General features: G+C 51.9%; 1 protein-coding gene across 7 annotated transcripts in view; it reads left to right on the top strand.

Moving 5' to 3' along the window:
- Positions 1-14,818, top strand: part of TMEM266 (transmembrane protein 266) — a 126,400-nt gene that overhangs the window by 103,334 nt on the left and 8,248 nt on the right. For all 7 annotated transcript variants that reach the window (XM_025271603.3, XM_006044404.4, XM_044932806.2 and 4 more), the window contains one exon: positions 8,061-8,250. In XM_025271603.3, coding sequence (XP_025127388.1) covers positions 8,061-8,250 — 190 coding nt within the window. The remainder of the gene's footprint in view (positions 1-8,060; positions 8,251-14,818) is intronic.

Here is a 14,818-nt window from a genome sequence, read left to right as displayed (position 1 = left end):
TCCCTCTGGCCTCCAGGCTCTTCCACGTCATGGCTCCTTCTTCTTCTGAGCGTCTGGAGTTTTCTCTCTTTAGCCAGGGGATAAGAAAGGGAGGGTAGCGAACTGCACATAGACAATTTTTACTGCCTGGGCCTGAAAGCAGTAACCTTTGTGCTGGTGACCTGGTGACCTTGCTTCTGCTCCCATTTGATGGTGGACTCAGTTACACATTCATACCTAAGGCGCCAGGTCCCAACATGTGTAGACTGTGCACCTACCGAGAACAGTTACCTGCGTAGCCGCCTAGTAGGCCCACGATGTTCCCTAGCTCCGTTCCCCCCTTCCCAATAGCAAGAGGGGCAGTCACAATGATCAGTCCTCCCTGGATGATGCAGGTCCCCCTGTCTCCTGAAGAAACAGGGTGATAATCTGAACCCTAAGGGACAGGCATTCCCGGTGGAAGCAGGGGAAGGCTGCAGAGGCCTCGCCCCTGTCCTTCGAGGGTCAGCACGTTCAGAGTAGCAGGAAAGGGGTTCTCTCCTTGTTCTGTGGGTGGCGTTTGTGGCTGGCTCATTCCAGAGAAGCCCCCTCTTTTCTTATAGAGGCAAAAGCTCCCCCCAGCTCAGCACAATAGTCTTTGTTACCTGGATTATTCAAGATCTCCAACCATGAGAAGGAAAGTTGTTTTTTTTCAAACATGGGAAGTGATTTGTAAAACAGCCGATAGCTTTAATGACAAGCCTATTTAGCTGATAAAATTAGCCATCAGAGGAATAACTTATGTTATCCTTTTGCCATAATTTAAATTTATGGCCAACTACCAGTCATCTTCACAGTGGATGGAAAGGGGCCAAGGTCGGATTCAGCGTCACCCTGCTCCTAAATCATTAGTTTGCAACTGTCTCCTGAGTTTTATTGTTACCAACAATGGCGAAACTAATGGAAATAAACATTGGATGCCATCCCAATAGCAGATGGGTTTGAAGGCAGGGCAGTCTATGCAGACAGCCCTAATAGGATGGAAGAAAATTATTGCTATTGCATTAGATACCATCGAGCTTCTGGCCAAAGTGTGCATTGATCAGGCCAAGGCCATGTCAGTTGTACTCCACAAACCAGACCATTAAAGGCAGAGATGCGCTGGGTGTGCCTGCCCTGCCGCCCCAGGGGTCTGGCCCCGCCTGGGCATGCATTAAAAGCCCACCCCAGTGGAAGGGGCCTGACTCACTCCAGTAATGCACGCTGAGGGCTTCCCTGTGGATCCCAGCTGATTTGGTCAGGTTCTCTGATTAGAAATACTTAGCTCATGATGTGCATTAGGAAGGGTGGTGACTGCACTCTCATTCTTCCTAAGTCACACAATGGTCCTTTTTTCCCCACTGACCAGCTTGCCATTGGGAAATTTGCTTCATTTTGTCTTCAAAGCTTCTGTGCTTCCTCTCCCAGAGGCCCAGGCCCACGTGCTATGGGCGTTTCTCCTTACCTGCAGTTTGATTCCAGGGCATTGGGGTTTTTATATTTATCCTCCTTGAGATTCTTCTGAGTTCCTTGAATTTGTGGGTTGGTGTTTTTCCTTAGATTTGCAAAGGTTTGGGCCATCATTTTTTCTCCTTTTTAATGTTTATTTATTTGACTGTGCCTGATCTTAATTGCAGCACGTGGGATTTTGAGTTGCGGCATGTGGGCTCTAGTTCCCTGACCAAAGAATGAACCCAGGCCCCCTGCATCGGGAGTGTGGAGTCTTAGCCACTGGACCACCAGGGAAGTCCCTCCATGATCTCTTTATTTATTGCTTCGGTCTCACCCTATCCTTTTTCTCCTCTGGAACTCTAATTGCATGTTAGACTTTCTGATCGTGCCTTACTTCTTTCTTATACTCTAATGTCTTCCCCCATTCTCTCTCTTTTTTCTTTTTCTGACTGTAAGTTGTAATATTTTTTTTTTTTATAGATCTATCCTCAGGTTCAACATCCCTGTCGTCTACTGTGTCCAGTCTGCTGTTAAACGCATGCAACTGAGGGCTCAATTTCAGATATTGTATATTAAGGTTCTAAAAATTTCATTTAATTCTTTTTATAGGTCTGTTTCTCCACTGAAATGTTACATCCATTTTATCCATCTTTCCCCCTCCCCTCTCTAACATATTAATCACAGTTGTTTCAAAGCCTTTGTCTGTTAATTCAAATATTTAAATAGGTCAGCTTCTGTGCAGATTCTAAGCAGCTTCTAACTGCTTTATGACTTGATGATCACTTTTTTCTACTTGTTTTCATGAATAGTGATTCTTATTGTCTGTGGAATGCATTGTTGATGCATTTTAGATGTTCTGGGTTATGTTATCTTTCTCTGTAAAGAGTTGGCTCTCTGCAGTTGGGCATTTGTATGAGAGCAGGGGGCTGCCCAGGTGGTTCAGTGGTAAAGAACCTGCCTGCAATGCAGGAGACACAAGAGACATGGGTTCAAACCCTGGGCCTGCAAGATCCTCTGGAGAAGGGAATGGCAACCCACTCCAGTATTCTTGCCTGGAAAATCCCATGAACAGAGGAGCCTGGTGGGCTACAGTCCACAGGGTCGCAAGGAGTCGGACATGACTGAGCACACACAGCACTCAGCAGGAGCACAGGATGGTGCTGAAGATGCACCCAGAGTTAACTGGCACTTGCAAATTTCCCCTCACAGTTAGAATCCCAGAGCCAGCACAGAGCTTATTATAGACCAGAATTCAGCTGCTCTGTTAGCCTATTGAACATACAGTGAAAATGAGGCCCAAAGAGGAAAAGAGGCTTAACCAAAGTCAGAGTGAGGCAGGGGAAGGGGGTGACAGAGGACAAGATGGTTGGGTGGCATCACCGACTCAGTGGATATGAGTCTGAGCAAGCTCTGGGGGATGGTGAAGGACAGGGAGGCCTGGCGTGCTGCAGTCCACGGGGTCGCAGAGTCGGACACGACTGAGCGGCTGAAAAACTACAACAGAGTGAGGGAGGGTGATGGGCCACGATCTCAGGCACCTGCCTCCAGCTCTAGCTGTTTCCCCACATTGGAGCCTCCTTCCCTTTCCTGACCCCTGTCACCATTAAGCTCCTCATATTCTGTTGGGTTGAGTTACTTCCATCTCTCCCATAAGGCTTCAAGTTCCCTGACCAAGGTCTGTGGGGCTGGAAGCCAGAGGCATGAGTTCTGGGCCCAACATTGCTTCTGATGCACCACGTGGTCTGAGTCTTTACCCCATCCTGTCCCCTGGCACAAATGCCTCCTTCCCATCTCAGGGCCTCAGCTCTCCCATCTGACTAATGAGGCCCTGACATCCTAGGACCCCTTGACAACTCTTCATCAACTGGGGAGGCACACGTGGCCATGTTCAGGAATGGGGATCAGGATCCGGGCTCTGAGGGTCCCAGCTAGAACATCTGGACAGCCCCCTGGGCTGTCATGGCCAGTGGCCAGAGCTGAGAGCCCATGCAGCCCATCTGCAGTGGCTCCTCTATGAGGGGGTCAGTCATTCCTCCTCAGGGCAAGCACTCAGAGCATCCAGCCACCCACACTCTCTGGGTAAGCAGCTTGTAATAACCTGTCCCCAAAGCAGGTGGCCCTCTCCCTCATCTGCATTCTAATCATGCCCATGCTGATATTGCTGCTGCTGCCGCTAAGGCGCTTCATTCGTGTCCGACTCTGTGCGACCCCACAGACGGCAGCCCACCAGGCTCCCCCGTCCCTGGGATTCTCCAGGCAAGAACACTGGAGTGGGTTGCCATTTCCTTCTCCAATGCATGAAAGTGAAACGTGAAAGTGAAGTCGCTCGGTCGTGTCCGACTCTTAGCGACCCCATGGACTGCGGCCCACCAGGCTCCTCCATCCATGGGATTTTCCAGGCAAGAGTGCTGGAGTGGGGTGCCGTTGCCTTTTCCGATGCTGACACTGTCACCTGCTAAACCATTCTCATCTCCTCCTCACTGTCTCTACTCGAGTCCAGATTCTGGTCGCCCCTGGCCTGGACTGCGGCAGTAGCCTCCCAGCTCATAGTCCCACGTCTGTCCTGGCTTATGTCTGTCCAGTTCATTCTCCACTCTGCTTTCAGCACAGTCCTTTCAAAATGCTCAGCTGAATCACCACCCCACCACCCCACCATCCCACCTTTCTGTTTAAAAGCTTTCAGGGGTTCCCTGTTGCTCTTTAAATAAGGGCTGAAGTCCTTAGAACCTCTTACCGTGGCTCCAAGGCTGTGTGCCCGGTGTGGCCCCTGCAGACCTCCTCACCGCTCTGTCCTCCCAGTCTCTGCCTCCTGGACGCACCTCCTCTACCACAGGTGCCACCCAGAGCTAGCTTTTAGGACTCTCCTAAGAGATTTGTTCCTTGCGCAGCAGATAGCCCCTATCACTGGGACCAGCCAGGACTCACAGGGAGAGGCATTTTCATTCTAGCATACATAACAGAATTTTAACATCACCCTCACCATGCTTTACCTGACTTCTTAGTGAATGGATGAATAAATGAATTACTAGAACTACCATGCACTTGGGGTGCGTGTTTTTAGCTCAAAACCTATTTCATTGTGCATGCCTATGTCTGCATATATGGGCTTGGGGCTGGGCAAGCTCTGGCCTCTGGCTGTCTGGCCTGAATTCCAGTGGGACACCCATGGGCAGCTCTGTATCAATTACAAGTTATCAATAATGCATCTGTTCAGAGTGGCCTTGGAGGCCATTAGCTAGGACTGCCAGCCCTGATGAGCGGCCTTGGAGAAAGCAGGCTGGGTATGCCCATGGGAAGTTCAGATCAGCTGGGGCTGGAGGGGCTCCTAGCCCCAGCAGAGCTAAGGAGAGTTGCCTAATGGGTCCTCCGTGACATCTGAGACCTGCTGCGAGAAGGGTGGCTCCAGTCCACTCCCTCTGGACAGACTACCCTGTTACAAGCCAGCCTTGCTTTCTTACTTTCTGAGACCAGTGGCGCCATCTGAGTACTGGGTTGTTAAGATCCAGGTCTGAGCCTACTCTGAGATCAGAGTTAGAGCCTCGTGTGTGATCAGGTTGGGCTCTCAGTTCGTGACTTGGGTCAGGGCTCAGTGTGTGACCAGACTTGGGGCTCACTCTGTGAGCAAGATCAGGGCTCAGTGTTGGGGCTCAGGCTTTGTCTCAGCTTTGGGTCAGGATCAGGACCCAGTTTGTGGCTGGTGTTAGGACTCAGCCTGAAACCACAGAATTGGGCAAAACTGGCTAGTTTCACACATTCATGTATGGATTCACTCAGCAATACTTATTGAGGGCCTCTGTGTACCAGGCAACAAGACAGATAAGACCCACAAGACCCCTGCTCTTGCAGAGATTATCTTCTGTACTTGACTCTCATGTAGATTATATTCTGCATGCCTGCTCTAACAGACTGCCAGGGTGGCAGTGGGGTGCTGGGGTGCTCACTGGCTCCTGAGAGCCAGTTGTGCTTGTTTCTTCCCTGTTCTGTATAATGTTGTGTTGGTAGTTTGGAACTGGCCATGGTGGATTTACCAGAGATTAGCATGCACTGTAAATCAGGCCTCTTTTTATTTTAAATCCTGCACACCACTGCAGCTGAGAGAGGAAAACCCATAGACAGTTTTTGAATAAAATGGTGGAGTGACCACATGTGTTTATCTTATCTCCTTCCCCAAACTCCACTAAGATGGTGGTAAAGAAAAAAAAGAAAAAACAAATAAAAATTGAGAAATCCTTTAAGTCCTGTCCATCAGGACAGAGAGGAGAGAGAGATTTCTGTGGATTTGCAGGAAGTGGAGCGTGAGCAAGAAAGCGGTAACTGGTCTTGAAGAGAGGAGGATCTATAACTAAGGGACTGTGTGAAGAGGTGGCTAGTGAAGGAAAGGGGCTAATTCCCCCTCGGAACCCTGGAGAGTTTGGAAGGAAGGGGTGAGTGTGAAGCTGACCATAGTGGAGAGGGGTGGGCTAAAAGTCTGTACACATGCTATCTGAACCCTCCAGGTCCCCTTGCAAATCCTGCGCAGTCAGGAGATCATGCCCCCCCATCACACAAGAGGCAAGCAGTTCAGCCTCTGGAGAAACTGACCCAGAGGGCTCTGCGAGTGAACACTGGGTGAGGTGCACCCCGGGAATTTGGTAAATGTCCTTTCATCTCGTGGCTGGACCCTCAGCCCCATTTCCCTGCTCTGCTCTCAGCACACAGGTGGGCCCGAGGCGTGTCCTCAGGCAGGAGGCTGATGACGTCTGCCCAGACTTGAGTGGTCCTAGAGACAAACCCTGTGAACACTGCCACTGGGAAGTTGTCCCAACGTCAGTTTGCCGCCCAGCCACTCTAGTGTTAGTGACTCCTTGAGTTGTGTTTCACTTTCATCAAAGGAAAAATAATGAAGCATTAAAATAAATAAAACAACCAGAAGGTGCTAAGTGCAATGTAGAGAATTCAAACAGGGTAAAGGGATGGAGTGCCTGGGCTAGGGGTCCGGGAACACCTCCCCGGAGGCAGGGGCAGCCATGTGATGCAGGACCAGAGGTCACTGGGGAAGTGATCCTGAGACCAACACAGGCTTAGAGTGTTTAAGGAGTTTTGATAAGGTGTGTGTCCCAGTGAGAGGTAAAGGGAGAAAGAATGAGACGAAGTGGGCTAAATAAACAGAGCCAAAACACACACCTGCTCTGTAAGTCAAGGGTAAAAAGCTTGGGTTTTCTCCCACCCAAAGGGAGACATGACAAGGGGGTGACATGATCTGATCTGGGCTTATGAGAACCCCTCTGGCCTCTGTTGGAGGATGGATGGTAGAGGATGTGGGGCTGCAATCATCCAGGTGAGCGCTGGCTGTGGAGGTGCGGGAGGTGGGTACACTTGGGGTAGCTCTTCGGGAGCTGGGCTTGAGGGCACAGTGGATGGCAAGGATAATGGAAAACAAGGGAGGAGATTACATTTTTGGACCCAGCTAAAATGAGATGAAAGCGCCTGAGGAGCAGCTGTGAGGACAGTGAACAGCGTTTGTGATGCCTGTGACCCAATTCTGTTGCTGTCAGGCAGGCAGCTGGAGGTGTGACCTGACATTGCAGGGAGGGGCCAAGGCTGGAGGTTGAAATTGTGAGCAAGCAGGTAATCTCCTAGGTAGGGAGCTAACCCCCAGCTTCAGGTCTTTGGGGGTTTGACTGGAGATTGTGGGGTTGTGCAAAAGCGATGCAATGTGTGTTTGGAACACTAGGTGGCAGTGAAGACTCTCCTTCCTCCCGAGTCCGCAGTCAGGCCATTCAGCGTCAGACCCAAAATTTGCCTTTGCCCAGATGACCCAGGAAAGCCCCAGAGTGTGAACAGCCATCTCAGCCACAACCCCAGGAGGCATCTGAAAGCCTCTCTAGGAAACTTTCCCCCAACAACAAGAATTTAAACCAAAATAAAAATGTATGACGCCTTTTACAAAGCCTTTATGAAGAGCTCTGTGGGGTGATAACCCCCATTTTACAGAGACAGAAACCATGGCCACATGGCCGTAAAGCCACAGGGTTGGGACCAGAGCCAGTCCTGTCTGAGCAGCGCTCAGAACACCTCCGAGAAGGATGTGGGCGTCGCTGCCAGACAAGTGGGGCAGGCACCGCCCAGCGAGCACACGACGCCACGATGGGCTTCCCTGGCAGGTTACCACTGGCCCTGGATATTGTGGGGTTTCCAGTCCTCCGCTAAACATCGGTGTAAGACACCTGAATAAGGTTCTTATTTTGGGGGTCACACATTTAGACAAGTAACTAGAACAGGATTCAAGTGCGATGTTCCCCGACTCCTCCTGTGATGTTTTTTTGTTGTTGTTTTCGTTTTGCAAACCACCATTGTGTTCCTCTCACGGCCATCTTATCCTCACTATGGGGCCAGACGACACAGTATCAGAGATGGGACACGGGGACATGTTTTATTACTTGGAAAAGCCTCCATAAACGTCAGGGACTCATGCCATTAGTGTCGTGGGAGATTTATAAAGAAACGCCCCCTCCAGCCTTTGGAGGCTCAGCGCCTTCCTCCCCGCTCCCCTAAAAGGAAAGAGCCCAGACGTCTGGCAGGGCCCGGGTCCCCGTGCTGCCCACCGCCCACCGCCCCTCTCCTTCTTGCAGTTTGAGATCCGGCAGCTGCGGGCGCACCTGGCACAGCAGGACTTGGACCTGGCGGCAGAGCGCGAGGCGGCGCTTCAGGCCCCGCACGTGCTCAGCCAGCCGCGCAGCCGCTACAAGGTGGTGGAGGCCGGCACGTGGGCCGAGGAGACGGCGGCCGAGAGCGTTGTGGAGGAGCTGCAGCCCGCGCAAGGTGAGTCCGCTGGCGCCTCCCCAGCCCCACCGTGGGGAGCTCCCTCCCAGCCCCCGGGCTCTGCGCACAGCCACAGCGTCCGGGAGCTGGAGCATGTCTCCTGATGGGTCTGTGTCCCGATGTCGGCCCACCATTTTGGTGGGGGGGGGGGGGGAACCCTAGTTAATTGCTCCCCGGGACTGCCTTTCTCAGCCTCGGAGACAGCGTTCAGTCAAGCTACCTTGACGCGACTTCGTCATGACCTCAGTGGCCTGTAGGCATCTTGCCTGCTTTGAGTGTATCACCTCCCCATTCCTTGCGGCAGCTTGCAGGAGACTTTCCTACTTTATGGGTGACGGAACTGAGCCCCAGAAAAGTCGCCCAAAGGTGCAGAGCTAGGTTTCCAGTCCAGGTCTGGGGCCAGAATAGCCCAGAACCTAAGCCTTGAAGATGGTAGTAGATTTATGGGCCGGTGATGTTGGTGGCGATGGGGGCCTCGGCAGTACCCTAGGGCAGACTTCTCTCTAGGGAACACCAACTGTGTCGCCTTGCAGTGGGGACTTAACCTTTCTGGGTCTTGGTTTCACTAGCTGTCAAATGGGAACAGTGCTGAGCCTTCCTCACAGGTTCATGTGAGGCCACAGGAAGCAGGTGGAAGTGGCTTTCAGAATTGCAAAGTAGTCCTGCAAATGTCAGGTGGTGGTATTTTGTGATTGGGGTGGAAATTCCACTCCGTGGTGATGCGGCTGTCAGGTTTGGGCCTTTGTGGGGTGTGGGGAGGCTGTGTTCTGACGGGCTCAGGCCAGGACTTGGCTCCCAGCTCAGGGGGCACAGGGGCCAGCAGGGGAGATCTGAAGCCTTGTTAGAGACCCAGGGGGCCCCAGGAGCCTGGACGCAGGTTCCCCTCCCCAGGCACCCTTGCTGCTCTGGTCTGACTCTACCCTGCCCTGACTTGCCCCTGAAAGTGCTGTTGCTAAAATGATGGGTATGGGATTCCTTCACTTTACCAAGATTTTTTTTTTTTAATATTGACTTCCCCTAATAATTCAGAATACATTTCTGCTGCTGCCAAGTCGCTTCAGTCGTGTCCGACTCTGTGCGACCCCACAGACAGCAGTGCACCAGGCTCTGCCGTCCCTGGGATTTTTCTAGGACCACCTTTTTGACCTAAAGGTAAGGGAACTACCCAGATGCCTCCAAGAGAAGCTTTTTACAGTGTGATTTCATTCCATCCTCACACCTCTTTTTTCTCATATGGAGGGAGAAACTCAGGCTCAAAGAAATCAAGAGAACTTCATGGGGTCATGTGGAAACGGAGGTGCTGGACTGGGCTAACTGCAGCTTGATCTAGGGCCCTCTTCACCTTGGCGTGCTCTATTCCCCTCGCCAGGGCAGTGACAGCCAGGCAGGGCTGGGCAGGGTAGGAGGCAGGAAGCCAGAGCTCCAGACTCTGCCACTCCCCAGCTCTGTGACTTGGGGTCTCAGCGCTCCCTTCTGTAAAGTGGGCTCATAACTCCGGCTCTGTCTGCCTCACAGGAAGTCTGGGGAGCTGGTGGACGTGAGAAAGCTCTGTAGGCTACAAGGTGCTGTGAACAGGTTTTGGGGAGTAGGGTGATTGCTATTATGATCTTTTGAGAGATCTTCCAACCTTAGAACTTTAGAAGCTGGGGACTCAGGACTTCTGAGTCTAGCTCTTCAGCTGATGTGCTAATCCCATCTAGAACCCCTGCCAAAAGGTTTACCAGCCTCTAAGAACAGGTACTCAGAACCTCCCAAGGAAGCCCAGGCCAACCCAACTTCACATGACTCTGCCTTTAGAAAGTACTTCCTCAGACTGAGCCAAGGTCTGCCCCTGGCACCCACCTCTCCCACCTGGATGAAGCTTTTATGTCTCCCAGCTGAGACATCCTTTCAGAAACTGGCCTCTGAGTGTCTTCTCCTCCAGGGACTGTCACCTCCATTCCCACAGCCACTTCTCAGGGGACACAAGCCCTCCAAGTTCTTGCTGTACAGTCCCTCCCTGAGCATTCCAATGTTTCTGTCCCTTTCAGAGTGACATCTAGAACTAAGTGCACTTCTCAGGGAGCTTCAAGACTAGGGCAGAGTGTTAAGGGCTCACCCCTGCTTTTTTTGTTCTGGACCCAAGACTCCTGTGACTGAGCCTTGTGGTGGCTGCCTGGCCTGAGTTCAGAGTTGAGCCAGGTCATGGCTCTGCTGAGCCCTGGAACCTCCCCACAGCCCATCCTTGACTTTCTATATGCCCATGCAGAGTTTGACCTTCATTTGTGTTCAGTTGTAGCCTGATTCCTGCCTTTGCTCTGGGTTTCCAGGGCTTTGTAGGTTCTGCTCACAACTCATCACCAATCCTGCTGGTTTTACTGCCTGCATATATTTTGAAACATTCCCAATTTTTCGTCTGCATTGTTCAGCCTCCCTCTTTCTGGACCTCATCCGCTTCCTTGACCTCAACTTTGCCCCCTTGGGTGCCCTCTTCACTCCTTTCCCCCCAACACACACACACACACACACACACACACACACACTCGGTGATCTTCCGTAAATCTTTCATGTCACTCTCTGACTCAATACCTTGGCTGGTTATTTGCTCGAGCTGCCGAAATAAAGTCCTGCAAACTGGGTGGCTTAACCCACAGAAGTTTCCTGTCTCTGAGTTCTGGAGGCTGGAAGTCTGGGATCAGGGTCTTGGCAGGATTGGCTCCTTCTGAGGTTGCGAGGGAGCATCTGCTGCTGCCTCTCCCCTGGCTCCTGGCGTGCTGCTGGTAACCCTTGGCGTCCCTTAGCTTGTAGAAGCATCACCCTGACCTCTGCCTTCTCTTCACATGGTGTCCTCCCTGTGTGGGCATCTGTGTCCGGATTTCCCTTTTTACAAGGACCCTAGCCGTGTTGGGTCTGGGGCCCGCCCTACTCCAATATATGACCTCATCTTAACTAATTCAGTCTACAACAATCTCATTTCCAAATCAGATCACATTCTGAGGTCCTGTGGGTTAGGATTTCAACATATGACTTTGGAGGCGGAGGACATGGTGACTCAGCTTGTAACAGGTGGCATATAAGGCCCCTGATGGTCTTGCCCCCTCCCGCTCCCTGCCGTCTCATCTCCTTCCACTCTGCACTCCGTCTTCACTTTCACTCCGGCTGAGTGAAACATCTCTGCGTTTGGAGAAGTGTTCTGTGTAGTAGTAAGTCCCTGAGGCTTTCCACATGCTGTTCACTGGCAGGACAGGCCTGCCTGCCAAACTTCTTTTCATCCTTCAAACCCGTCTCAGAGTCAGCTCCCGGTCACCACGTCCTTCCCTCGAGACCTTATATGAACTCCCACTTGCCAGGTCGCCCCCGCATTTTGTCTTCAGGGCCACACCTGGCCCTTGGCAGGCTCCCCACAGAGTGATCTGCATGGAATATAGTCTGCAAGCTCATAACTGATTGAAGAACAGAACAAATCTGTGGACATCGCTTGTTTCACTATGGGTCCTGCAACCCTGGGTCTTCTCTCAGTGCTCAGGGGGCTTCTGGCAGTAGCCCACTCCAGAAACCCCACTTGTGGCTTGCAGCTCCCCATGCCAGGGCATGGGGAATCCAGAATATGAGAATCTTCGTTTTGAAAATTCTGGAAGTTGGTGGCAACTTTTGCCCACTTTGTCCTGTTTTCCAAGGATGAGAGGAGCAGGTTTACAGCCTATCCCAGGGTCTTCCCAGGTGGCGCAGGCGGTAAAGAACTTGCCTGCCAGTGCAGGAGACTTAAAGAGACACAGGTTCAATCCCTGGGTCAGGAAGATCCTCTGGAGGAGGACATGGCAACCCACTCCGGTGTTCTTGCCTGGAGAATCCCATGGGGAGAAGCCTGGTGGACTACAGTCCACAGGGTCGCACAGAGTTGGACACAACTGAAGCAACTTAGCACATACAACTGGCCCATCCCAGGACCTTCCTGCTGACGGAGCAAAGTGAGGTGGAGGAGCCGCCTCCATGCTCTGCCCGTGGTGGCTGCTCAAGCCCATTTTGAGACTGCAGCTCACCTGGTGCTGGGGCCTACTCAGCGCTGTTCCGTCTTCGGCAGCACACACCGTTGAACACCTGAGCTCAGGTGGCACCTCCTGTACAGCCAGTCATTCTGCAGCACCTCTCTGCCTCTCTCACCAGGAGCCTTAGCTCTTGAGATAACAGCCTGGCCATTACTATCCCCCCACCAGCCAATGACCTCCAGATCCCGGACACCTGATGCCACACTTGGATTCACAGGGTGTCAAGATCTGAGGTCACAGAGTCTGCAAGCAAGCCAAGCATTTAAAGTAACCGCACACATTCTAGTATTGTGAAGCCACGAGTCCCTGCCTCTCCACCCTGTTCTCCTTTCCCTGCAGTCCCCACGGTGGGCACCTTCCAGCAGGAAGTGGAGGGAGGCAGAATAAGAAGGGAGAAAGTGATCGGCTACACGTGCCAGCCGGGGGGGGTCACAGATTCTGTGCCACCCCTCCTGGAAACTAGAGGCATGTCTGAATAGGGCACTCAGATCCCCCACAGAGCTGGCAAACGTGCGCCCCTGGGAGCCATGCCAGTGCCCCTCCCATCTAGCCCTGGAGCCCCACCCTTGCTCTCCTTTGTCTCCCCTGTGACATCCCTGCCTCCCAGCTCTCTAGGGGCACACCGGCCCTGCCCAACTCAGCAGAGCACTAGCACATTTCCCAACCTGTCACTTGACTGCCAACCCCCAGAGCCGTCAATAGCAAAGGCAGTTCCCCGGAGACAGAGAGCAGAAGCCTTGCCGGGCTAGCAAGTGGCATGCATGATTCACGGCCTCGGATGGGCTGGGGAGTCAGGGCTCCCCAGCTCATCTCTCTCTGACCGGGATTTGTGTCCAGAGAGGGATTTCCATGATGTTAGAAATCATGGCTAGACAAGCTAGGGGCGGTCTGGGCCACGCTGGAGAGGGAGAAAGGGCAGCATTTGTTGCTCACCATGACCTTCAGGCCAGCAAGGGCCCCAAGGCTCAGCGTGTCACAGGAGTACACAGACAATCCGGGGATTAACCTGCAGACATCAGCAATAAGTCTCTGGAGCCTCAGGGGAGGGCCGGCCTCTCTTGGTACGGGGGTGGGGAAGGAGGCAGCAGCGGGGGTGGGAGTGCCAGCTTCAGTCGTGGCAGGAGAAGCAGCTCCTGCAGTCCCCACGGTTGCCAGCGGGTCACTGTCAGACTAACGCCAACCCGCTTCTGTTTAAACTTGCTCCAGCACAAATCATTTTTAAAACCCGGACTGCAAAGTTCCAGGCTTTGGGGCCTGCCAAGTTCACAGTGCCCCTGTGTAGTCATTAATACTTCCCTCCCAAATTTATTAGCCTTGAAGCTCGCCCATAACTTATGAATTACAGCCCCTGGTGGGGGTGCCACAGCTTTTACCATATATCACAGTGAACCTCGGCGTCCACCCCCCGCCACCCCCACACCGCACCAGCGCTTGGAGAAACCTCCACCGAGGTGCACCGGGTCTCACCTTGGGAGAGGAGAGGCCTGTGTGCTGATGCGGGCAAGTCGGGCTTTCTGCCATCACTGGCCTCCTGATAGGGGGCACTGGAGACCCAGACTGGGGCACCTCACATAAAGCAGAGAGGCAGATACCAGGGCAGGGAGGTGTGGGTGGTTCTGAAAGAAAGAGGTGGGATTCAGACTCAGGGCTGGGTTTGAATCTCAACTTGGCCTTGAACAAGTTACTTGACCTCTCTGGACTGGCTTCATGGTGGGGTGACCCATGCAGTCACCGAGGGCGTCACACTTGGTTCATTGCTCTGGTGTCACTCTCTTAAAATTCTTTATGTTTTTTCTTTCAGTGATTGATATATTAATTTCAGGTATACCTGGAAATACTTGTATATGTTGGAGAATCACAGTAAGTCTAGAGAGCATCCATCACTATGCATAGTTACAGATTTTTATTTATTGTGATGAGAACTTTTGAGATTTATTCTCTTAGCAATTTTCAAATATACCATACAGAACTAACTATAGTGACCATATTGTAGCATATCCCCGTGACATTTACTGTATAACCGGAAGTTTGTACCTTTGGAGCCCCTTTGCCCACCCATTTCACAGCCCCTCTCTTGCTTGCCCAACCCCTGCCTCTGAGAACCACCAATCTGTTCTCTGTATCTCTGAGCTCAGAGCATTTGTTTGTTTCAGGTTTTGTTTTTAGATTCCACATATAAGTAAGATCATACTGTGTCTTTGTCTGACTTACTTCACTTAAGCACAATGCCCTCTGGTCCATCCAGGTTGTTGCAGATGTCAAGATCTCATTCTTTTTTATGGCTGAGTAACATTCCATTGTATGTATGTGTGTGTGTGTGTGTGTGTGTGTGTGTGTGTGTGTGTGTGTGTATGTGTGTGTATGTGTGTATGTACCACATCTTCTTTATCCAGTCATCTGTTCTTGGACACTTAGGTCATTTCCATATCTTGGCTATTATAAATAATGCTGCTGTGTACATTGGGATGCATGCATCTTTTCAAATGAGTGTTTTTGTTTTCTTCAGATATATACCCAGAAGTAGAACTGCTGGATCATATGGT

The sequence above is a fragment of the Bubalus bubalis genome, chromosome 20, assembly GCF_019923935.1.
Source record: "Bubalus bubalis isolate 160015118507 breed Murrah chromosome 20, NDDB_SH_1, whole genome shotgun sequence".
Classification (NCBI taxonomy): Eukaryota; Metazoa; Chordata; class Mammalia; order Artiodactyla; family Bovidae; genus Bubalus; species Bubalus bubalis.
This window is presented reverse-complemented; position numbering and strand designations above follow the sequence as displayed.